General features: G+C 42.7%; 2 protein-coding genes across 5 annotated transcripts in view; one reads left to right on the forward strand and one right to left on the reverse strand.

Moving 5' to 3' along the window:
• The window catches only part of ADAM17 (ADAM metallopeptidase domain 17), a 66,627-nt gene that overhangs the window by 37,281 nt on the left and 4,727 nt on the right, over positions 1–24,619 (forward strand). For all 4 annotated transcript variants that reach the window (XM_004028817.5, XM_063696068.1, XM_063696069.1 and 1 more), the window contains 7 exons: positions 806–950; positions 1,059–1,147; positions 8,896–9,048; positions 13,627–13,826; positions 16,687–16,790; positions 21,744–21,878; positions 24,220–24,350. In XM_004028817.5, the coding sequence (XP_004028866.4) occupies positions 806–950; positions 1,059–1,147; positions 8,896–9,048; positions 13,627–13,826; positions 16,687–16,790; positions 21,744–21,878; positions 24,220–24,350 (957 nt within the window). The remainder of the gene's footprint in view (positions 1–805; positions 951–1,058; positions 1,148–8,895; positions 9,049–13,626; positions 13,827–16,686; positions 16,791–21,743; positions 21,879–24,219; positions 24,351–24,619) is intronic.
• IAH1 (isoamyl acetate hydrolyzing esterase 1 (putative)) overlaps positions 1,837–24,619 on the reverse strand; it is a 42,761-nt gene continuing 19,978 nt past the window's right edge. The window contains exons 7-13 of the transcript XR_010130064.1: positions 17,422–24,285; positions 13,380–13,547; positions 12,489–12,609; positions 11,983–12,211; positions 6,620–6,720; positions 4,736–4,899; positions 1,837–1,997 (exon numbers count right to left, since the gene is read on the reverse strand). The gene's annotated coding sequence lies outside the window, so the exon portion shown is untranslated. The remainder of the gene's footprint in view (positions 1,998–4,735; positions 4,900–6,619; positions 6,721–11,982; positions 12,212–12,488; positions 12,610–13,379; positions 13,548–17,421; positions 24,286–24,619) is intronic.

A 24,619-nucleotide genomic window follows, 5' to 3' on the forward strand; every position in this document is an offset into this window, starting at 1 on the left:
ATGCACGCGTTTGCTACCAGCTTCTTGGGAGGCTGAGGTGGGAGGTTCACTTGAGCCTGGGAGGTCGAGGCTGCAGTGAGCTGTGATTGCGTCACTGCATTCCAGCCTAGGTGACACAGCGAGACCCTGTCTCAAGCAAAATAAATCAAAACCACCCCCCAAATTAAGGTTTTTTTAAACTTGGAGATGCTGGACGGTTATGGTAGAGGTTTTTAAAGTAATGTATGAAGCCCTTTTAAATTAAGAAAAAAAAAAATCCTCTCAAACCTGCAGTGTTGATTTAAATGGATGTAAAATCTTTATTTTAGTAACATAAAACTGGGTATGTATGCTTTTCTATAAGTGTATATTTATATAAATGACTATATATTATGAAGCTCAAAAAAGTTTAAGATTAAAATTTCTATAAAACCAACTGAATCCTTGAAATACTTGAGAGGGATCTGTTTTGGCCTGGAGAGCTGCAATCCCCTTATCGAATTGGAGCATCTCTAGTCCTGGGCTGTATGTCTTCAGAACAGCCCTCGGAGGAGCAGTGAGTTAGTTATGAACAGCTGGAGCAAGCTCCCGAACTATTCCCTTTTGTGTCCCTTGTCAGATGACAGTGTGTGCCTCTCACTTGTGCAGGTGGAGAAGCACTTTAGGGAAAGAGCGAAGCACTGCACGAGGTTGTGATTGCTGGTGCTGAGTTGCATGCCATCATGGTTCTGTTCTGGAATGTTTAGTTGATTTAGATTACATCTTTTAGTCTGATGTAATTGTTAATCTAAGAATGCCTTTTTTTTTTTTTTTTTGTCTTTCAAAGCAATTTAGCTTTGATATAGCTGAGGAAGCATCTAAAGTTTGCTTGGCACACCTTTTCACATACCAAGATTTTGATATGGGAACTCTTGGATTAGCTTATGTTGGCTCTCCCAGAGCAAACAGCCATGGAGGTGTTTGTCCAAAGGGTAAGTTTTTCCATTTCTTGTGTGAATATGATGCTGGGATTATTAAGATGATTGGATTATAATTCTATATTTAATAAGCAATTTATCTCTGTTTCCTTTTGACTTTAGCTTATTATAGCCCAGTTGGGAAGAAAAATATCTATTTGAATAGTGGTTTGACGAGCACAAAGAATTATGGTAAAACCATCCTTACAAAGGTATGTTCTTTTATTTCTAAAAGAGTAGTGTTAGAGTTTATTGTAGTAGAACCTCAGTTATAGATTTATGTAGGTATTTTTTTTTAAAATGTAATATATACTTTTTTTTAATTTCTGCCTAAATAAAATTTATGTATTTTTGTGGGATATATGAAAATTAAAGCATAAAGAAGAAAATAAAAATGGCCTGTCAGCCTTCTTTTGAAACATGTGAGGACCACTGCTTTTCTCCAACCCTCTGTCCTGGAGCCCTCTGACCTGCAGCAACTCTTAGAGCTCCCTGTCTCCTAGTCCTGCGGTGCAGCTGTCATTCAAGGCATCCCACACCCTCTTATTTTCAGAACCCCATGGTCTCCCTCTTTCTCAGTGCCATCATTTTGATGTAGTGTATCTTGCAGGAGCTTCCTAAGAAAAGGTAGATGACCTGCATATTGTTGGGATATCATATATCTGAAATGTCTTTATTCCACTCTTAAGCCTGATTGATAATTTTGGCTGAGTATATTCTTAGTTCTCATGTTCTCTATGGTCTTCTGTGCATGTTGCTTCTAAAGAATCTGAAGTCATTTTGAGTTCTTATCTTTGTTTGTCACCTGTTTTTTTCTCTGGAATATCTTAAGATCTTGTTTTTCTCCAGCTATGTCTGTTAAAATGTGTTTGACTACAAATAACAGAAAATTAAATAAGCAGTGGTTTAAATAAGGGGTTTATTTGTCTCAGTCAACAAGAAGTTCAGGGATAGCATTTTCTGGGTGGTACAGCAACTCAGAGGTGCCCTCAGTGGCTCAAGAACAAGCAGGAAGTCTTTGTCCTCATGCATGTCACCTCATGGTTTTAAGATGGTTCTCTTCTGTGGAGAAAGGAGGAGAAAGAGAACATGGCTAGCCTAGTCTGGCCCTTCTAAAAAGCTTCTCTGGAGGCCCCATCCTGGCTTTTGTTTACATGTTACTGGACAGCACTGGGTCCCGTGGCTGCCCTTAGCCTCAACGGAATGTTGAAAGCTGGCTATTTTAGCTGAGTATATTGCTGTACTGAGCAAAATTAGGGCTCATTAAGGAAGAAGGGGAGAGAGATGTTGGTAGGAAATATTAGTATCTGATATACTGATTTTTAATTTTTATTTAATTTTTATTTTTTTTTGAGACAGAATCTTGCTCTGTGGCCCAGTCTGGAGGGCAGTGGCACCATCTTGGCTCACTGTAACCTCTGCCTTCTGGGTTCAAGCAATTCTCCTGCTTCAACCTCCTGAGTAGTTGGGATTACAGGCACCTGTCACCACGCCTGGCTAATTCTTGTATTTTTGTTTTAGAGACAGGGTTTCACCATGTTGGCCAGGCTGGTCTCATGAACCCCTGACCTCAAGTGATCCACTCACCTTGGCTTCCCAAAGGGCTGGTTGGTATACTGATATTTTGACTATGATGTTATACTTGGTGTAGGGTATGGGAAAATATTTGCAAAAGACACATCTGAGAAAAGACTGCTATCTGAAATATACAAAGAGGCCGGGCATGGTGGCTCATTCCTATAATCTTCGGCACTTTGGGAGGCCGAGGCAGGAGAATCACTTGAGCCCAGGAGTTTGAAACTAACCTGGGCAAGATGGTCAGACCCTGTCTCTACAAAATTAAAAATAAATAAATAAATAAAAATTTCCGTATGTATAAAGAACTGTTAAAATTCAACAATAAGAAAATGAACAACCTAATTTAAAAATAGACAAAAGAGCAGAACAGATACCTTCAAAGATATACAGATAGCAGAGAAGCATATGAAAAGATGCTCAGCGTCATATGTCATTAGGAAATTGCAAATTAACAATGAAGCTGGGTGTAGGGGTACATGCCCGTAGTCCCAGTTGCTTGGGAGGCTGAGGTGGGAGGATTGCTCGAGCCCAGGAGTTTGAGACCCATCCTGGGCAACATTAGTGAGATCCTATTTCTATAAAAAACTTTTTAAGAAACCCAACAACAATGTGCTATTACTAGTAGCTTATTAGAATGGCTAAAATCCCAAACACTGGCAACACAATTCCAACAAGGCTATGGAGCAACAGGAACTCTCATTAATTGCTGGTGGGAATGCAAAAATGGAACAGCCACTTTGGAAGACAGTTGGCAGTTTCTTTTCTTTTTCTTTTTTCTTTTTTTTTTGGAGACGGAGTTTCACTCTTGTCACCCAGGCTGGAGTGCAATGGCGCAATCTCGGCTCACTGCAACCTCTGCCTCCCAGGTTTAAGCAATTCTGCCTCAGTCTCTTGAGTAGCTGGGATTACAGGTGCCCGCTGCCACTCCCAGCTAATTTTTGTATTTTTAGTAGAGATGGGGTTTCACCATGTTGTCCAGGCTGGTCTCGAACTCCTGACCTCAGGTGATCCGCCTGCTTCAGCCTCCCAAAGTGCTGGGATTACGGGTGTGAGCCACTATGCCCGGCCATAAGAATGTTTATGGCAGCTTAATTCATAATTGATAAAACTTGGAAGCAACCAAGATATCCTTTAGTTGGTAAATGGATAAACTGGCACATCCATAAAATGAGAAAAAAATAAAAAGCTATTAAGCCATGAAAAGACATAGAGGAACCTTAGAAGCATACTACTAAGTAAAATAAGCCAGTCTGAAAGGCTGCATACTATATGATTCCAAATATATGACATTCTAGAAAAGACAAAACCATGCAGACTATAAAATGATCAGTGATTGCTAGATGCTGGGGGGAGGGAGGGATGAATAGGTGGAGAGCAGGGTAATTACTCTGTATGATACTTCAACAGTCAGTATAAGACATTATGCATTTGTTGAAACACATAGAATATACAGCACAAAGAGTGGACCCTAACATAAACTGTGGACTTTGGGTGATTTAAAAACAGGTGGTGGCAGGAGCCTATAGTCCCAGCTACACAGGAGGCTGAGGCGGGAGGATCACTTGAGGCCAAGAGTTAGAGGCTGTAGTGTGATAACTGCAACTGTGAATACCCGCTACATTCCAGCCTGAGAACTTAGCGAGATCCTCTTTTTTTTTTTTTTTTTTTTTGAGATGGAGTCTCGCTCTGTCTTCCATGCTGGAGTGCAATGGCACGATCTTGGCTCACTGCAAGCTCTGCCTCCTGGGTTCATGCCATTCTCTTGCCTCAGCCTCCCAAGTAGCTGGGACTACAGGCACCCCCACCACCACGCCCGGCTAATTTTTTGTATTTTTAGTAGAGACGGGGTTTCACTGTGTTAGCCAGGATGTTCTCAATCTCCTGACCTTGTGATCTGCCCACCTTGGCCTCCCAAAGTGTTGGAATTACAGGCATGAGCCACCGTGCCCAGCCCGAGACCCTGTCTCTTTTATATACATATATATATATATATATATATTTTTTTTTTTTTTAATTTAAGTTCTAGGATACATGTGCACAACGTGCAGGTTTGTTACATATGTATACATGTGCCATGTTGGTGTGCTGCACCCATTAACTCGTCATTTACATTAGGTATATCTCCTAATGCTATCCCTTCCCCCTCCCCGCACCCCACGACAGGCACCGGTGTGTGATGTTCCCCTTCCTGTGTCCAAGTGTTCTCATTGTTCAATTCCCACCTATGAGTGAGAACATGCGGTGTTTGGCTTTTGTCCTTGCGATAGTTTGCTGAGAATGATGGTTTCCAGCTTCATCCATGTCCCTACGAAGGACATGAACTCATCCTTTTTTATGGCTGCATAGTATTCCACGGTGTATATGTGCCACATTTTCTTAATCCAGTCTATCATTGTTGGACAATGTTGAACAATAATGTAGAGTGGTATGAGAAAAGAAAAAGACACTAATTAGTTTTTGGGAACCTTTTAATTTCTTTTTTTCTTTTCTTTTTTTTTTTTGAGATGGAGTTTTCTCTTGTTTCCCAGGCTGGAGTGCAATGGCGTGATCTTGGCTCACTGCAACCTCCGCCTCCCGGATTCAAGCAATTCTCCTGCCTCTGTCTCCTGAGCAGCTGGGATTACAGGCATGCGCCATCACGACCAGCTGATTTTGTATTTTTAGTAGAAATGGGGTTTCTTCATGTTGGTCAGGCTGGCTCTCGAACTCCTGATTTCAGGTGATCCGTCTGCCTCGGCCTCCCAAACTGCTGGATTACAGGCATGAGCCACCGTGCCTGGCCTTAATTTCTAAATTTATTTTTTTCTTATGGTACTTTGTTTTAGGGGAAAAAATCTCTCAAACCGTGTTTTTCCTCTATTCTCACATCACAACCATCATCATCAACACAGAAGACTTGTGTGACCAGACCAAACGTGTGGGGATTTTCCCCTACATATCAAGCAGTAGACATCAGCTGGGTGTCCTCCAATTCAATCAAACACTCTCCACCCGGAAATAGTGTCAGATCTCACAGCTTGAGGGCCCAGTCCCACAAGACTGACTGTTCCCTCCTCCCCACCAGTTACAAGTCTGAGCCTCCAGAACTTCTGACCAGCTGGCTTCAAGTTGGGGTTTCCACAACCTCCTCTATGGGTCTGATTAATTTGCTTAAGTGGCTCACAGAACTCAGGGAAAAGCTTAACTTAGTTTATGGGTTTATTACATAGGATATTTTAAAGGATACAAAGAAGCTGGGTGCGGTGGCTCACGCCTGTAATCCCAGCACTTTGGGAGGCCAAGGTGGGTAGATACCTGAGGTCAGGAGTTTGAGACCAGCCTGACCAACATGGTGAAACCTCGTCTCTACTAAAAATACAAAAATTAGCCAGGTGTGGTGGTGCATGCCTATAATCCCAGCCACTCGGGAGGCTGAGGCAGGAGAATTGCTTGAACCTGGGAGGCAGAGATTGCAGTGAGCTGAGATTGCGCCACTGTACTGGTCAACAGAGGGAGTCTTTGTCTCAAAAAATAAAAAAAAAAAGGATACAAAGAAATAGCCAAATGAAGGGATACATAGGGCGAGGTCTGGAAGGGTCCTGAGTACAGGAGCTTCTGTCCCCATGGAGTTGGGATGTACCTCCCTCCTGGCACACGAATGAGTTTTGCACCTTCCTGTCAACCTCCACGTATTCAAAATGCTCTCTGGAAGCTCTCTGAATCCTGTTTTTTGAGATTTTATGGAGGCTTCATTACATAAGCATGAATGACAACTGTGTAGAAATGTGATTGGACAAAATGGGTATGTTCTCATACTAACTGACTGAGTGGGGAAGCCCACCAAGGCCTGTCCAGATTCTCCTTGACCTCTCTGTGCAGCATTCCTCCCTCCACAGTAAAGGGCAGGACCCTCTCTAGAATGAGAATGAGAATGAGGATCTCTGGACCCACAATCAGATTAGAGTCCTGCCTTGGATCAGGTAAAAGGAGGACAGGAGAAGGTCAGAGAGAGAGATTCTGCTTCCTGAGGATTGCTCCTGAGCCCTAAAGCACCCCAACATTATAACAGAAGACCGTAACCAGGGCTACGGAGGGTTGTAAGCCAGGAGCCATGGACAGAAACATACATGTGTGTACAGTAGCTCATGCTCCTTTACTTTTTTGGAGTCAGAACTTCTTAATGGCTTGATTTCATGACATATTTTCTTTGGTCTTCCAGAACTTTCCTCTTAAAAAAACACAGCAAAAAACAAAATTTGATATGAAATTTTTGAGATTTTTTTTAGAGTCATTAGCAAATCCACTAATGAATTTTCCCCAAGCAGTTAGGAGATATTTCTCTACATTACACCTTTGGGATTTGAGTGCTTTTGCTAAAAAATTAAGTTTTTTTTCCCACTACGGTTTTAATATGAACATGTGGAAAGACTTCTTGTATAGAAAAATGACTTGCAAAATATTTTTTCAGGTTCTATGGAGTGATTTCCCCCCCTTAGGAAAAAAGAGATCAGGAATTTTAAGTTTATATGTATATATATTTATTTTATTTTATTTTATTTATTTTAAGACAGACTCTCACTCTTTTGCCCAGGCTGGGGTTCAGTGGCCTATCTCGGCTCACAGCAACCTCCGCCTCCTGGGTTCAAGCAATTCTTCTGGCTCAGCCTCCCAAATAGCTGCGATTACAGGCGCCTACCATAATGCCTGGCTAGGTTTTATATTTTTAGTAGAGACAGGGTTTCACCATGTTGGCCAGTCTGGTCTGGAACTCCTGACCTCAAGTGATCCAGCCGCCTTGGCCTCCCAAAGTGCTGGAATTCCAGGCGTGAGCCACTGTGCCTGGCCTTTAAGTTTGATATTTTATTCAGATAAATATGGAAAAAAATTTTTAGCTTTATTGGCAAAATTTATTATTCATATAGAAATCATCTGATAATCTGATAGATTAAGTACAGCCCTGCAACTGGATTCTAATAAACCAAGTCCTCTAGGTCATTAAGATTGTTATTGGACATGAATTCAGTCATTGAGAAAATAAAACATTGTTTTGTTGTTCCTCAGTTGTGGTTTTTTTTTTTTTTTTTTTTAAGACAGTTTCATTCTTGTTGCCTAGGCTGGAGTGCAATGGCGTGATCTCAGCTCACTGCAACCTCCGCCTCCTGGGTTTAAGTGATTTTCCTGTCTCAGCCTCCCGAGTAGCCGGGATTACAGGCGTGCGCCACCACACCCAGCTAATTTTTTGTATTTTTAGTAGAGATGGGGTTTTACTATGTTGGCCAGGCTGGTCTCGAACTCCTGACCTCAGGCGATCAACCCACCTTGGCCTCCCAAAGTGCTGGGATTACAGGTGTGAGCCACTGCGCCTATCCGTACTGTTTTTTTTACCCCTTGCTTTTTTTTTCCTTTCTGCTGAGATGCTTTAGGTTTTAACAGACATGTGATTGGGCCGAGGGGCATGTGAGGGGCTTGACAGTTAACTACAGTTAGCTTATTGCATTTATCAGCACCAGATTGTGTGTGGTTGAAATGGCCAAGGTTTGATGTTTTGTTATGAATGTTCCAGTATATCTTATAAATTACATTTTCTTAAATTGATTTGTTACTACTTACAATAATGTTTGATAGTATTAAATAAAATCCTACTTATTCTGTTAAATTCATATAATTGTTAGAAGAATCATAGTCCGGTTATTACTCTTTTTTGAGACAAAGTCTTACTCTGTCACCCAGGCTGGAGTGCAGTGGTGTGATCATAGATCACTGTAGCCTCAGCCTCCTGGGTTCAGGTGATACTCTCACCTCAGCCTCCCAAGTAGCTGGGACCACAGGTGTGCACCACCATGCCTGGCTAATTTTTTTTTTTTTTTTTTTTTGAGACGAAGTCTCGCCCTGTCTCCCAGGCTGGAGTGCAATGGCATGATCTCAGCTCACTGCACCCTCCGCCTCCTGGTTCAAGCAATTCTCCTGCCTCAGCCTCCTGAGTAGTTGAGATTACAGGCGCGTGCCTCCATGCCCAGCTAATTTTTGTATTTTTAGTAGAGACAGGGTTTCGCCATGTTGGCCAGGCTGGTCTCGAACTCCTGACCTTGTGATCCACCTGCCTCAGCCTCCCAAGGTGCTGGGATTACAGGCGTGAGCCACCATGCCCAGCCCACCTGGTTAATATTTTTATTATTTTTGTAGAGATAGGGTCTCCCTGTGTTACCCAGGCTGGCCTCGAATTCCTAGAGTAAAGTAATCCTCCCATCTCAGCCTCCTAAAGTGCTGGTATTATAAGCATGCAGTTCTTATTCTCTTGCTGATCTGATTATAAGGCTCTATTTAAGACAGCATAGGCCTAACTGGCAGAAGTAGGTGATGGTTGGATATTGAGAAATAATGTTTTCTTTGCATGATCCTTAAGGAAGCTGACCTGGTTACAACTCATGAATTGGGACATAATTTTGGAGCAGAACATGATCCGGATGGTCTAGCAGAATGTGCCCCGAATGAGGACCAGGGAGGGAAATATGTCATGTATCCCATAGCTGTGAGTGGCGATCACGAGAACAATAAGGTATGTGTGTGTCGAGAATTTTTATGTGGTTTGGAAAGAGGCTGTGTATAATGATCATAATGAGAGCTCAGAAACGTATTCCATTCCTAGGCGTTTCCCTAGGGATGGATGTGCAAATTACAAAGTACCTTGAAACGTGGCTGTGTGTTTTGGGGTGAAGCACAGTTCATCTAAATCTGGTTAAAACTATCATTTGGACTTTGTTGTCAAGCTTAATGGTGTAGATTTGAGCTCTAGGAAAAATTACTAATAACAATGGCTTTTTTTGGAGTTCTGGATTTCAGGGTCTGGTGGGCTCAGGCTTTATGTTAAAAATTTCTCATTTCATTTACAAGTTGTCATTCATTTTGACTCTACAATTTACATGTACAATTTACATGTTTTTATTAACTTTTGCAGTTAAACACATAGTTTGCCTGACTACAAGCCTCATGGGAGAAAGGCCCTTGTCTGTCTTATTCATAGCTCTATCTCCAGTGCCTAGTAGGAGTATCTGGCATGTAACAAATATTTGTTGAATAATTAATGGAATCATTTACTATTGAGGGTTTCTGATAGAGAATACTAGTTGATTTGGGATACTGTAAAACACTTTCAGAGACTTTAAGAGTGCTGTGACTAACTCTTAGAGTCTGAACTAAAAGTTGTGTTAATAAATATCTGGTTCTTTCATTTTATTTGAAGTTAAACAGCATAAAGCAGTGTGAGGAAAACAATAGTTGCGCTGCTGAGTTAAAGAGGGTCGGTGGGGAGAGCTTAAAGGAGTCTGATTCTAATCACAAAAGATTGTGAAGTATTTGTCCTGACTCCTATTTTGAGCTTGGCTGTGGGCTAATGTGCAAGCCTGCCCTGGACACAGAGGGCAAGGTTACTTCTGCTTTTCCCTGGCTCTGACACCCTGCTTTCTGAAATTTCTGCCTGCTGTTCTTTTCGTGATCTTTGATTGTTGCATCTCATTTTTTTTGGCTTTTTATGTATATTTTCTGCATCTCATTTTCTTTGGCTGTTATGTGTAAACAGTTCCTCTGTTACTTTGCATGTTATGTTTTATTTTTCCTCTGCTTGACAACTTGTGCCAGAGAAACATTTTTCTACCCCTTTTTGTCTACTCTTCCAACCTGTCAAACTGTTGAATTTTCCTTCTCTTTTCATAGTCTCTGCATTTCTAATCATGTTCACTATAGTTCAGTGCTGTCCAATAGAACTTTCTGCTGCAGGGCGGGGGATGTTCTGTGTCTGCTCTGCCCAGTATAGTAGCCACTAGCCCAGTGGAGCAATTGAAATGTGGCTAGAAACTGAGGAACTGAATTGTAAATTCTATTTTATTTAAATTTTTAATAATGTTTGCCTGTGATGGGAGACGGGAATGGGCATTAACTGTAAAAGGACATGAGTGACATTACTGGAAGGATGGAAATGTCCTAAAATTGACTTATAGCAATGGTTTCAACACTTGGTAAAGTTATTAGAAATCACTGAGTTATATACTTGAAATGGATGAATTTTGTGATATGTGAAATATGTCTTAATAAAGTTGTTAATAAGCCAACAAACAAAAACAGCAGTGTGGGAGCAGAGGAAAAGTAGCGCAGATATAGAGGAGCTGTGAAGTCATGAGTTGATCATTGTTGAAGCTGGTGAGGGGCATGGGGGCATTCATGATACCATCCTGTCTACTTCATAGATGCTTGAATATTTCTGTAATAGAAAGTGTAAAATATGTGACTAGGAACAAAATTTAAGTAGCCACATATGGTTGGTGGCTACCATATTGCATACTGTTTCTCTAAGTAATAGGTCATATGCTTCTTGGTTATGAGGATAGTGTCAGAACTTGAGAGCAAAATGTTTTACTTTGCAGACTGCCTGAGTGGACATGCATGCTGCTAATTCTTCCTGCTGCCATTTCTGGGGCTCTTCAAAACAGCCCTGTAAGAACTTGCCAGTGAGGCATGGTGGCTCACACCTGTAATCCCAGCACTTTGAGAGGCCGAGGTGGGCAGATCACTTGAGCCTAGGAGTTCAGGATCAGCCTGGGCAACCTGTGAAACTCCATCTCTACAGAAAATACAAAAATTAGCTGGGCATAGAAGCACATGCTTGTAGTCCCAGCTACTCAGGAGGCTAAGGTAGGAGGAACCCAGGAAGTTCAAGGCGGCAGTGAGCCAAGGTTGTGCACTCCAGCCTGGATGACAGAGTGAGACTTTGTCTCAAAAAAAGGAAAAAGAAAAAAAAGAACTTGCTAATGAGAATGGGGCCTGGGAATAACTTTTTTTTTCTGGGGCTGCCAGTCTGTATCAATGAAGAACAATTTATTTATTTTGTCCTGAGCACATCATATTTAGTCTGTGTTTTTCTAGTTTGGTTGCCCAAGTAGGAGTCCCCTTGTAAGAAGATAATGTGCATCTTCTATGTTTTATTTATTTATTATTATTTATTATGATTTTTTGAGTGGAGTCTCACTCTGTCGCCCAGGCTGGAGTGCAGTGGTGTGATCTCTGCTCACTGCAACCTCCGCCTCCCGGGTTCAAGCGATTCTCCTGCCTCAGCCTCCTGAGTAGCTGGGGTTACAGGTGCATGCCACCACACCTGGCCAATTTTTGTAGTTTTAGTAGGATGGGGTTTCACCATGTTGGCCAGGTTGGTCAACTGACTGGTCAACAAACTCCTGACCTCAGGTGATCCACCTGCCTCAGCCTCTCAAAGTGCTGGGATTACAGGCATAAGCTGCTGTGCCCAACCTATGTTTTAAATGAATTCCTTAATAAAAATATTTTTAACTGATGAAAAGGGCTTACAGGACAAAAATAAAGTAGTTCCTTGACCTAGAAAGACAGAACCCATCACCCTCTACTAGGCAAGCCTATGAAGAGCAGTTTGCCATGGGTGGACTTCTCGGTGGACAGATGACATTAGTGAAAAGGAATGTAGGACCTTTGAGATTGTAACTTCTTAGGAAGGTTTGCTGAAGGGAAGAGGAGGTCTTATGACAAGGATGCAAACAGAAGCTGCCAGATCTTCAGGGATGTGTAGACAGAAAGCCAGAGTTGAGGGTTGGTCCTTTTATCGTTAGTGCTCTCCAGCTGCTTGGGAGTTGTAACTCTGACAAATCAGTGAAGAGGTCTTCTTATCTGTTCACTGTGAATTTTAACTCCATTTTAACCTAATAAAATGGAGCCCAGAGATACATGATGTTGATGAATAAACCCACCAAAATGCCAACTGCCTGAGGCCCCGATTAGAATAACCAGACCCCTTAGACATCTGTACTGTAACAACAGATTTGGGCCGGGCGCGGTGGCTCACGCCTGTAATCCCAGCACTTTGGAGACCGAGGTGGGCAGATCATGAGGTCAAGAGATCAAGACCATCCTGGTCAACATGGTGAAACCCTGTTTCTACAAAAAATACAAAAATTAGCTGGGCGTGGTAGCGTGCACCTGTAGTCCTAGCTACTCAGGAGGCTGAGGCAGAAGAATCACTTGAACCCGGGAGGCGGAGGTTACAATGAGCCAAGATTGTGCCTCTGTAGTCCAGCCTGGTGACAGAGCGAGACTCCATCTAAAAAAAAAAAAACAAAACCAGATTTGAAGATGTTTTTTAAAAAGCCAGTTAGTATTTCTGTTTAAGATGAGGTCTTTGCTATCTTTCTGAAACTAGCTCCTTTGGTGTCTGATTTGGTAGTTCCAGGCACCTTTGGAGGGTCTCATACACTTGGCTCTCAGGGGCTTCATGATTGTTGTCTGGGGTGAAAGTGAAGCCATTTTGGCATCTGCAGAGCACTTTGGAGACCCCGACCTAAGAAGTAACTATGCCCAGTTTTCCCTAAGCCTCTTCTTTTTTTGATAACTTCAGGAGGTCTGGAAAATGACCACAGTTTTAGAGCTCCTGATAAAACCCTCAGCCTTAAAAGGGAGTTATCCTAGTGGTTCTGTACTCCAGGGTAGGAAGCTAGTGTAGAGACTTTTTGAGACACTGGTCTTGCTGGTTGATGAAAATGTTTAGGTAACAATTGGGGATTTAATTTATGTAAAATGTACTATTATGCCTATTACTAAGCTCAAATATTTAAACAACTTTAAACTTGGATCATCCATATAAGTAGCCAAAGAAGGAGAAGAAACCCCTTCTCCTGCATTTCTGAATCGTTTTGTCTGGGACAACATTAACCTACAGAGGTTCTTAATTCTTGTCACTGCATGAGTGGCATGCCTGAGGTGAGGAGATTTCAAGTCTGATGGAGCTACGAGCTCTCTGTTGTGCTATTCTGCTTGTCCTTAAGTGGGCTTTGACTGGGATGTTTGGCCTCAGTATTTGTATAGCTTGCTTACCTTCATAAGAAGAATTATAGATCCTTAACCAAGTTCACATCAGCAATTTAGCATTCTATGGAGGGAGGTTCCCAGTTCCATATCAGTGGCCTTTGGAGAAGACTGTGATGGCCTTGCCATAACTCCAGGGTGGCTCTGATGGTGGTTTTTTACATTAAGAGTTTGTCTCTAGAGAAGACACAAACATTGCATGGGAATACATTTTTATGATATTATTTTGGGTCCTTATTGCCTTTTTTCTCTCAAGATGTTTTCAAACTGCAGTAAACAATCAATCTATAAGACCATTGAAAGTAAGGCCCAGGAGTGTTTTCAAGAACGCAGCAATAAAGTTTGTGGGAACTCGAGGGTGGATGAAGGAGAAGAGTGCGATCCTGGCATCATGTATCTGAACAACGACACCTGCTGCAACAGCGACTGCACGTTGAAGGAAGGTGTCCAGTGCAGGTGAGGAGTCTCTCCACAGGGATTTTGGGAAGTTGGTATAACAAGATGTCCAAAATAAGAGAAGACTGAACTTGCAGGGGCTTTAGAATCAACTGAAAGGGGTGTGAGTGTGTTTGTTTACATTTACCTCTTTTGCCCTTCACAGCAAGAAATTGCTTTCTGGGCCTGGCACGGTGGCTCACTCCTGTCATCCCAGCACTCTGGGAGGCTGAGGTGGGAGAAATGCTTGAGAACAGCCTGGGCAACATAGTGAGACACTATCTCTTAAAAAACAAAAAACAAATAAGAAGAAGCTTTCTGGAAAGCAGTGTGACATTATGTAACAAAATCCTTGACCTTACATGCTCCTTGGTTTAGCAGTCCTATAGTTAAAAGAATCTTTTTTTTTTTTTCTCCTGAGACAGTCTTGCTCTGTTGCCAGGCTGGAGTGCAGTGGCGCGATCTTGGCTTACTGCAATCTCTGCCTCCCAGGTTCAAGTGATTCCCCTGCCTTAGCCTCCTGAGTAGTGGGACTACAGGCACGCACCACCATGCCCGGCTAATTTTTTGTATTAGTAGAGACGAGGTTTCACCATGGTGGCCAGGATGGTCTCCAACTCCTGACCTTGTGATCCATCCACCTCGGTCTCCCAAAGTGCTGGGATTACAGGTGTGAGGCACCGTGCCTGGCAAAATAATCTTTTTTATTTTATTTTATTTATTTATTTATTTTGAGATGGAGTCTCGCTCTGTTGCCAGGCTGGAGTGCAGTGGCGCGATCTCAGCGCACTGCAATCACCGCCTCCCAGATTCAAGCGATTCCCCTGCCTCAGCCTCCCCAGTAACTGGGACTACAGGTACGCACCATCACGTCTGGCTGATTTTTTGTATTTTAGTAGAGACGGAGTTTTAGCATGTTGGCCAGGATGGTCTCGATTTCCTGACTTCATGATCTGCCCACCTTGGCCTCCCAAAGTGCTGGGATTACAGAGGGGAGCCACTGTGCCCGGCCTTTATTTTCTTTTTGAGACAGGGTCTCAGTCTGTTGCCCAAGATGGAGTGCAGTGGCACGATCATGGCTCACTGCAGCCTCAACCTCCCAGGCTCAATCAGTCCTTCCACCTCAGCCTCCCGGATAGACAGGACTATAGGTGTGTGCCACCTGGCTAATTTTTTTTGTATTTTTTATAGAGATGAGGTTTTGCCATGTTGCCCAAGCTTGTTGTAAAGTCCTGGGCTCAAGTGATCCACCCTTCTAAGCCTCCTAAAGTGTGGAGATTCTAGGTATGAGGCACCATGCCTGGCCCAAATAATCTTTTATTTCTATTTTTTTTTTTTTTTTTTGAGACGGAGTCTTGCTCTGTCGCCCAGGCTGGAGTGCAGTGGCGTGATCTTGGCTCACTGCAACCTCCGCCTCCTGGGTTCAAGCCATTCCCCTGCCTCAGCCTCCCCAGTAGCTGGGATTACAGTGCGCACCACCACGCCCAGCTAATTTTTGTGTTTTTAGTAGAGATGGGGTTTCACCATGTTGGCCAGGCTGGTCTCGAACTCCTGACTTCGTGATCTGCCTGCCTCAGCCTCCCAAAGTGTTGGGATTATAGGCGTGAGCCACTGCTCCTGGCCGCCCAAAGAATCTTTTGGGCAACAGAGATAAGATTTAACAAGGGTATAAGATTTAACAAGGTTTTTTTATGGCTACATCCTAATAGCAAAATTTTGGAAACAATCAAAATGACAGTCTTGGGATATGAATGTTATCATGATTCTATACACTGGAATAGTGTGGAGGAAGTAGGTTACAAGTTAGAAAGTTACCCAGGTTTTCATTTTGTATATACACTGATAGACCAGTGCCTGGCTTAGAAGTAAAAGGGTTAAACTTCAGTTTTCTGGTGAATAATTGAGATTTAACTGGATACAGTGCATATTAACGCTGTAAATACTGATAGGGAGTAGAGTTCTGGCTGCCGAGTGTCTTAGCTATGGATTGCCTTGTGGCCCCACCTTGTCTTTTTTTTTTTTTTTTTTTTTGAGAGAGTCTCGCCCTGTTGACCAGGCTGGAGTGCGGTGGCGCGATCTTGGCTCACTGCAACCTCTGCCTTCCAGGTTCAAGCTGTTCTGCCTCAGCCTCCTGAGTAGCTGGGATTACAGGCGTGCAGCACCATGCCCGGCTAATTTTTTGTATCTTTAGTAGAGACAGGGTTTCACCATGTTGGCCAGGCTGGTCTCAAACCCCTAACCTCATGGTTCACCTGCCTCATCTTTTTTTTTTTTTTTTGAGACAGAATTTCTCTCTTGTTGCCTAGGCTGGAGTGCAGTGGTGTGATCTCGGCTCACTGCAACCTCTGCCTCCTGGGTCCAAGCGATTCTCCTGCCTCAGCCTTCTAAGTAACTGGGATTACAGGAGCACACCACCACGCCCAGCTAATTTTTGTATTTTTAGTAGAGATGGGGTTTCACCATGTTGGCCAGGCTCATCTCGAACCCTCCTGACCTCAGGTGATCCACCCACCTCGGCCTCCCAAAGTGTTGGGTTGGGATTATAGGTGTGAGCCACCTCGCCCAGCCCATCTTGTCTTTTTTAAATTAATGCATTAAATGAATGAAAACCAAGGGCACCAAGATGTTTCACAGGTGATTGCTGTGTTCCCATTCTTTTCTCCTACAGCGTGGCATTGATGCGACCTCACGCACATTAGGAAGGGACAAAGTGTGTGCAGGTAGCTCTAGCAGCGGAGATGTCTGATGATGTAGGAGTGGGTGACGGAGCCAGGAGGTCTTCCCCGGTGATCTTCAGGTCACTGTAACGTAACTGTAGTGTTTGATTTGATATGGGGCTGTAATTTGAATTGCTCTGTTCCTATCTGCTGTTCTTCTCCAGTGATAGGAACAGTCCTTGCTGTAAAAACTGTCAGTTTGAGACTGCCCAGAAGAAGTGCCAGGAGGCGATTAATGCTACTTGCAAAGGCGTGTCCTACTGCACAGGTTCGTGTTCTTGTTGCTTCCTTGGAATGCTGTGGGTCAAGTGTGTGTGTGTCTTTGAAAAACAAGATTATGTTTTGTTCAGATGAGAGACACCCTATTTTTAATCTCATATGCCGGGTTGAGTTTCTGGCACTCCTTAGTTTGTGACACTTGGCTTTGGTGGGTTTAAGACCTGTTTCTATTTCTCTTTCATTTCCATCACTCTCCTCTTTCTCCTCACAGACATCCACTCTACTGTGGTTAATATTTGCCTGGATATGTGTATATCCTTGAAAGATAATATAGTGTTATTTTGTATATGTATGTGTTTTTAATGTGCCAAAATGATATTCTACCTTAAATTTACTTTTAAAAAATTCAGTATCATGTTTTAAAGAAGTATCCGTATTGTGCTACAGATAATTTAACAAGGTTTTTTATGGCTACATCCTAATAGCAAAATTTTGGAAACAATCAAAATGACAATCTTGGGATAATGAATGTTATCATGAATCTATGCACTGGAATAGTGTGGGGGAAGCAGGATACAAGTTAGAAGGGTAACCAGTTTTTCTATATGTGTCTATATGTATTTCACTGTTGGGGACACCTACATATTGTTTAGTTATATGATTGGCTGTGTTTTACTTACAATTCACCAAGTGGTAGCTACTTCCATTGCCTTCATCCCCTTGATATTCCAAATAGGACACAGATCACATCCTCCTACGTCCCTTCAGGAACCTGTGTGTTTCTCTGGGTACTGAGGAGTGTCATTGTGTAGTCACAGAGGCAGGATATGCTGGTCTCTAGAGCACCACTGCTAGGTTGCCTGTGTCTGAGGACTCCTTATCCTGACGTTCTGGCCAACACTTGGAATTACCCTGCTGTCCTATTAGCATGATAAGTGTAAAGTAATCTCTTGTTCTTACTTTTTTTTTTTTTAACAGCCCTTGTCCTAATGCACTTACTTACATTTTTCTTGAGCATCTCTTTATATTTTTCAGCTATTCAGATTTCTCCTGTGAATAGCCAGTTCATATATTTGGTTCATTTTTTAAAAATTGGGTTTCATGTTATTTCACTACTGTGAATTTGGAGGAGTTCTTATGTAATCATCCATTTGGTTTGCATACATCTCCTGTCTGTTGCCATTCTCAGCACAGAAATCTTTAATGTAATCAAATCCATCATTTTGTTGTGTGTGTGTGTTTATTTTTTAAACACATGGTTCAGAAAAGCCATGGCGGATGGTTAAAAAGATATTTTCCACAGCTGCTTCTATTAGCTTCATAAGTTGTCCTTTTACATTCAGGACTTGAATCTTTCTGGAGCTAACCTTTCCAGGTGTCCAGTATCTTTTGTTCGGTCAATTGTTGCTTTAAAAATTTCAAAGCTATGTTATTACTAGGTATATAAACGGACATATCTCTACATCTTTATCTGCTGTTCCTTACCAGTATATAATGTTCCTTTTTTACCCTTGCGATGTTTTTTGACTTAAATTGTCAAAAAGCAATATTCAGTTTGCTATTCTAGTTTTTTTGTTCCTCTGATATATCTGTCCCATTCTTATATTTTTCAAAATTTGTCTCTCTTGGTTGGTTGGTTTGATTTTGTAATAGCTTTATTGATACATAATTCACACTCATGCAGTTTGCCCATTTAAAGTATACAGTTTAATGATTTTTAGTATATTCAGATTTATGCAGTCATCACCACAATTAATTTTAGAACATTTACATTACTCCAGAAAGAAACCCTGTATCCTTTAGCTATGATCCTCCAATCTCCCCATTCCTCACAACTCAGAGCAACCACTAACCACCCTATTCTTTATGGAGTTGTCTGTTTTGAACATTTCATATAAATGGAATTATACAATATGGTTTCGTGACCACATATTGTATGACTGGCTTCTTTCACTGAACATAGCATTTTCAAGGTTCATGTATGTTGTAGCATGTATCAGTACTTCATGTACTTTTATTGCTGGGTAATATTCCATTGCATGGATATGCCACATTTTGTTTATTCATTCATTGGTTGATAGACATTTGGGTTGCTTCCACTTTTTTGCTATAACAAATAATGCTGCTGTGAACATTTATGTATGAGTTTTTGTGTGGACAATTCCTTTGGATATTATTCAGGAATAGAATTTCTGGGTCATGTGGTAACTATGCCTAATCTTTTGAGGAGCTGTCAGACTGTTTTCCAAAATGGCTACACCATTTTACAGTCTCAGCAGCATTGTATGAGGGTCCCAGCTTCTCCATATCCTCACCAACACTTGTTATTATCTTCTTTATTGTAACTATCCTAGGTTTTGTGATAAGGATGCAAACAGAAAGCTGGAGGTCTTCAGGGACCTAGTGAATGAAGTTGTGTCCTATTTTGGCTTGACTTTGGTTTTCCATGTGCATATTATGACATGTTGCCCATGTTTTTATCTTTTCGGATCTGTCACTATCACATTAGTTTGCCAAATGTTAGGAACCTGATGGCCCAGCACGGTGGCTCACACCTGTAATCCTAGCACTTTGGGAGGCTGAGGTGGGCAGATCACGAGGTCAGGAGATCCAGACCATCCTGGTTAACACGGTGAAACCCTGTGTCTATGAAAAGACACAAAAAATTAGCCGGGCGTGGTGGCGGGCGCCTGTAGTCCCAGCTACTTGGGAGGCTGAGGCAGGAGAATGGCGTGAACCCGGGAGGCGGAGCTTGCAGTGAGCCGAGATCACGCCACTGCACTCAGCCTGGGCAACAGAGCAAGACTCCGTCTCAAAAAAAAACCAAAAAAACAAATGTTAGGAACCTGAATATCTAAATCAAGCTTTAAAGAAGCATTTGCTAGCTATGCTCAATGTTTCATCTTCACTGTAATAATAAAATAGATTGAGAAAAATGCTTTCTTTTAAATAAACGTTAAGTAAAACAATTTGAAAACATGTTTGTTCTTATCAAACAGCTTTTTGTTCCCTTGATATTTTATACAAAATAGTAGATAGCAGAGGATAAGTTCCTGATAAGAAATCAGTATTTTCTAGCAAGAAAAGCTAGAGAACAACAACCTCAAAAAAAAAAAAAAAAAAAAAAAAAAAAAAAAAAAAAGCAATTAGCATTTCACAACCAGCAGCAGCAACATCACCTGGGAACTTATTAGAAATGGAAATTGTCAGTCCCCTCCCTGGATCTACTGCATCAAAAGATGTGGGAAGGGAGGCCAGCAGTCTGTGCTGTGTAACCTTCTGTCAGGTGATTTCCATGCATGCTAAACTTTGGGGACCATGCTAGATAGATGATACCATTTTCAGAATTATTTTCCTACCTGTCTAATACTCTGACTTTAGTCTTTTAAGAACAGATGCTCAACAGATATTTATTGAGCATTTTTTTAATGTATCAGGGCAGTATCATATACCAAAAATACAATAATGATCCACAATATAAACCTTCCCTGAGCTCACTGGACATCATACTTTCAGTAATAGTTTGTTAAATGACTGTTGATACGATGAATGCCCAGTGCTCATGAAAGGTTTTATGAGAACAGAGGCAAAGTGCCTGGTTATCTGTTGGGTACTTAATAAACCATCACTTTTGTTTGAAACTGGCCAGATTTTCTGTACATTTTGTGTTACTGCTCTGAAACCCTCTAAGTCAGAATTCTTTTGATTGGCTTCATTCTTCAACTGAAAGGCCAGTCCAGAGCTGTGGATATATAGTCCATTGCTTTCATAAAGTGTTTTTTTTCTCCTCCTCTATTTGTGTTGACTTTTAGCTACTTGTGCTATTCATTTTCCAGAATGATTCACTCATTCCATCCTGTCTCTCCCAGTTTAACTTTCTTTGGTGGGTTTTCTTTGGCATTATTGGCCTGGGCACAGTGGCTCATGCCTATCATTCCAGCATTTGGAAGGCCAAGGTGGGAGGATCCCTTGAGCCCGGCAGTTTGACACCAGCATGGGCAACACAGGGAGATCTCATCTCTCAAAAAAAAAGAAAGAAAATTAGCCAGGTATGGTGGCATACGCCTGAAATCCTAGGTACTTGTGAGGCTGAGGCAGGAGGATTGCCTGAACCTAGGAGTTTGAGGCTGCAGTAAGCTATGATCACACCCCTGCCTTCCAGCCTGGGTGACAGACTGAGACCCTGTCTCAAAAGAAAAATAAAAAGAATAATTGATTTATTTAAGAAATATTTGTAGTATACCTATAATATGATAGGGATTGGAGATAACTTAATAGATTTGATCATTGCTGTCATGGGGCTTACCAGTCTAGTAGAGGGAAAACAAAATAACATTAAATATACATATATATATATATATATATAAATTGCAAAACATATGCAATGAAGGAGAGAAGGAGTGTGATAGTGCATAATGGAAGTGGGGAGGCCACATCAACTTAGCATCCTCAGGGATATCTCAGAAAACCTTTGAGACAAAACTTAATCCATAAGAAAAGCCAGCTAATTGCCCCCAAAGAGTGGAAACACCAGCATTCCAGGTAGAAGGAATAGTATCTGTTAATATTGAAGGAACTGAATGGAGGTTGTCATAGCCAAAGCCGTGGGCTGTGGGAGAGTTGTGTGCGATGAAGTCAGGGCCAGATAGGGAAGGCCGTGGAGTTCTTTCAAGCCTTCATACAAAGTTTGCAATTTATTCTAAGTAATAGCACATAGGATATTCTTTTATATATGACTGTGAGATGCAGAAGTGGAGACCATGCATTCTAACTGGGGCTTGGGAGGCCAGGGACTCATGCAGCCTAGCCTGGCACATAGCCAGGCACTCCCATTTAAATGCTGATTGCTGGTGAGATGCAGGCTCTTGTCCTAGCTCTGTAGGTCACTTTTTGCTTTTGCAAGGTAAGATGCTCACTTGTATGAGAAACAGCGTATTATGCACCTGTAGAACTGGTGGACCTGTGACTCATTCTTTTTGTTATGACTGGTGTTTGCTTCCAGGTAATAGCAGTGAGTGCCCGCCTCCGGGAAATGCTGAAGATGACACTGTTTGCTTGGATCTTGGCAAGTGTAAGGATGGGAAATGCATCCCTTTCTGCGAGAGGGAACAGCAGCTGGAGTCCTGTGCGTGTAATGGTGAGCAGTTTTATGCCCAGTCCAGCAGCAGGAGAAAACATGGCCTTTGTCTGCCAGGCTCCCTTCCTCCATTTGGAGGTCGTGCTAATGACAGCAGTGGTGAGATCCAAGCCGAGGATGAGGGGAGGGGGAAGGGCAGGGTGGTGTCTGGAGACAGGCATCTCTGCATGCAGATCCACCATACCTGGGAGACCTATCCTGTTGGTGTTTCTTCTTGCTGCAGTTTCAGGCCATATGGCAGGCTTTGAGGTGGGAGAGGAGGGAATTTTGTTGGGGGTGAGTGGGTGGGTAGGTAGAGGTGTGTCCTAGCCTTCCTCTGCTCCATATCATACAAACCACGAAAGCAGCAATAGCTATCTACATTACATTGGCATGGAACTAGGATACTCCTGCAACAACTCCACCAGAGAGAGCTGATTCCAGGACCTAACCCCACTAGATGAGGATTTTTGCAGTTATCAAGAAGGCTGGGTCCGCTCCCCTCTGATCTCTTAGAGCAGCCTGGGGCAGGAGCCTCTCTCCTGCTGGCCTGTCAGTTTTCCTTAGGTTTCTGTGCTATTTTGGAACCCCTGGGTTTGAGGGCATCCTCATGGACTGGTCAGGGACTGGCTGGACTCTGCTTCCCACCCCACTTAAACCATGGGAGTCAATGAGGGAGTTCTCTTGCTTTCAAAATAGACAAAGAGCCAGGTGTGGTGACTCACACCTGTAATCCCATCACTTTGGGAGGCCGAGGTGGGCAGATCACTTGAGGTCAGGAGTTTGAGAGCAGCTTGGTCAACATGGCAAAACGCTGTCTCTACTAAAAATAAAAAAAATTAGCCGGGCGTGGTAGCGTACACCTGTAATCCCAGCTGCTAGGGAGGCTGAGGCAGGAGAATTGCTTGAACCCAGGGGGCGGAGGTTGCTGTGAGCTGAGATTGCGCCGCTACACTCTAGCCTGGGCAACAGAGCGAGACTCCATTTCAAATAAATAAATAAGTAAAAAATAAAATAAATAAAAGACAACCCGGTAGTTAAATAAAATCACTGGGTTGGAAGCTCACCATCCATACAGTGGAGTGAGGAACTCTTCCAAGTTCAATAATGTGTAGGTAAAGGAGATAGGTTGAGGGCAGTGTCTCACATCTATAATCCCAGCACTTTGGGAGGCCAAGGTGGGTGGATCACTTGAGCTCAGGAGTTGTTTGAGACCAGCCTGGGCAACACTGTGAAACCTCATCTCTTAAAAAAAAAAAAAAAAAAAAAAAGGTAACACATAGTAGATGCCAAATAAAACAATTTGTTTTATTGAATGGCAAGAGGCTTGGGGTGCTCTGGAAGGACAGAGCCCGACACAGTAAAAGTCCAAGAAATATTTTATAAATTAGTGAATGATGAAAAGGTTTTCTTTTTTGTTTTTGAGATGGAGTCTCACTCTCTCCCAGGCTGGAGTGCAGTGGCGCGATCTCAGGTCACTGCAGCCTCCGCCTCCCGGGTTCAAGTGATTCTCGTGCCTCAGCCTCCTGAGTAGCTGGGACTACAGGCAAGCACCACCACACCTGGCGAATTTTTTTTATTTTTAGTAGGGATGGGGTTTTGCCATGTTGACCAGGCTGTTCTCGAACTCCTGGCCTCAAGTGATCTGTCCGCCTTGGCCTCCCAAAGTGCTGGAATTACAAGCGAGAGCCACTGCTCCCGGCCTTTTCTGAAAAGGTTTCTTTTTGCTTGTTTTTGTGTTCTAGTTGATTTCTTTTTCTCCTAAGTATGGTTTAATTTTCTGGCATTTCTGCCATTCCTATGTATGCCCACATGGCTCACAGATGCCCGGTGTTTTATCCTGTGACCTGTCAGAGCTGTTCTTGGGAGGAGTTGTGGAGCTTTGGCTGCAGGGCTCATGCTCCTGGGGTCACTGAGCTCCCCACCCAAGGGTGGACAGTTGTGTCCCAGCTGCTCTCGCTTTCAGGGAGCCAGTGTGGGCCCTGAGGGGCACACTTTAGACTGAAAAACCAAGGATTGAAGTCAGCAGGGTAACCAGAAAGTTGGGACAAAGGGAAGCATTTAGAAGAGCATTGTGAGGGGCTTGAAGTGGAGAGAACAGTTAGACTTTTAAGAGAGGCCTTTAATCTAGAACGGATTTTTCTCTGCATTTTTTTTTAAACCTTGTGGCCTCTGTCACTGAGGGCTGAGGAGTGTGACCTCAGAAACTACTCCTTGGTGGGGGGTATGGATGGTATTAGCTATTTAAATAAAAAATGTGATTTCTTACCTCTTTGGGAGCATGGTCAGGGAGGAAAGAGGAGGCAGGAGGAGAGGCAGGTCTCAGAACAATCCAGCTGTCAATGCGTGTTCTCTGTTCCAGAAACTGACAACTCCTGCAAGGTGTGCTGCAGGGACCTTTCCGGCCGCTGTGTGCCCTACGTCGATGCTGAACAAAAGAACTTATTTTTGAGGAAAGGAAAGCCCTGTACAGTAGGATTTTGTGACATGAATGTGAGTATTTATGTACAGCTTTTTCTGTAACAGCCAGATAGGAAGTTTTTATTTTGTAAGTACTTAATTTTGCAGATGAAAAGAAATCAAAACACAAGTGGGGCTACATCCTTCTGGCCCATTGTTATCTACCGGTATTACTTAGGAGGAGAAGACGGAGTGCTTTCAGGTCCCTGCCTGTAGTTTCCTTCCATGGTGGGAGGCTTTGAGCCCAGAGACTGAGAAGGACTGGGGTGGGGACTTTATGGTAAAGTTGGTTGGTTTCAGGC

Source organism: Gorilla gorilla, chromosome 12 (assembly GCF_029281585.2).
Source record: "Gorilla gorilla gorilla isolate KB3781 chromosome 12, NHGRI_mGorGor1-v2.1_pri, whole genome shotgun sequence".
Classification (NCBI taxonomy): domain Eukaryota; kingdom Metazoa; phylum Chordata; class Mammalia; order Primates; family Hominidae; genus Gorilla; species Gorilla gorilla.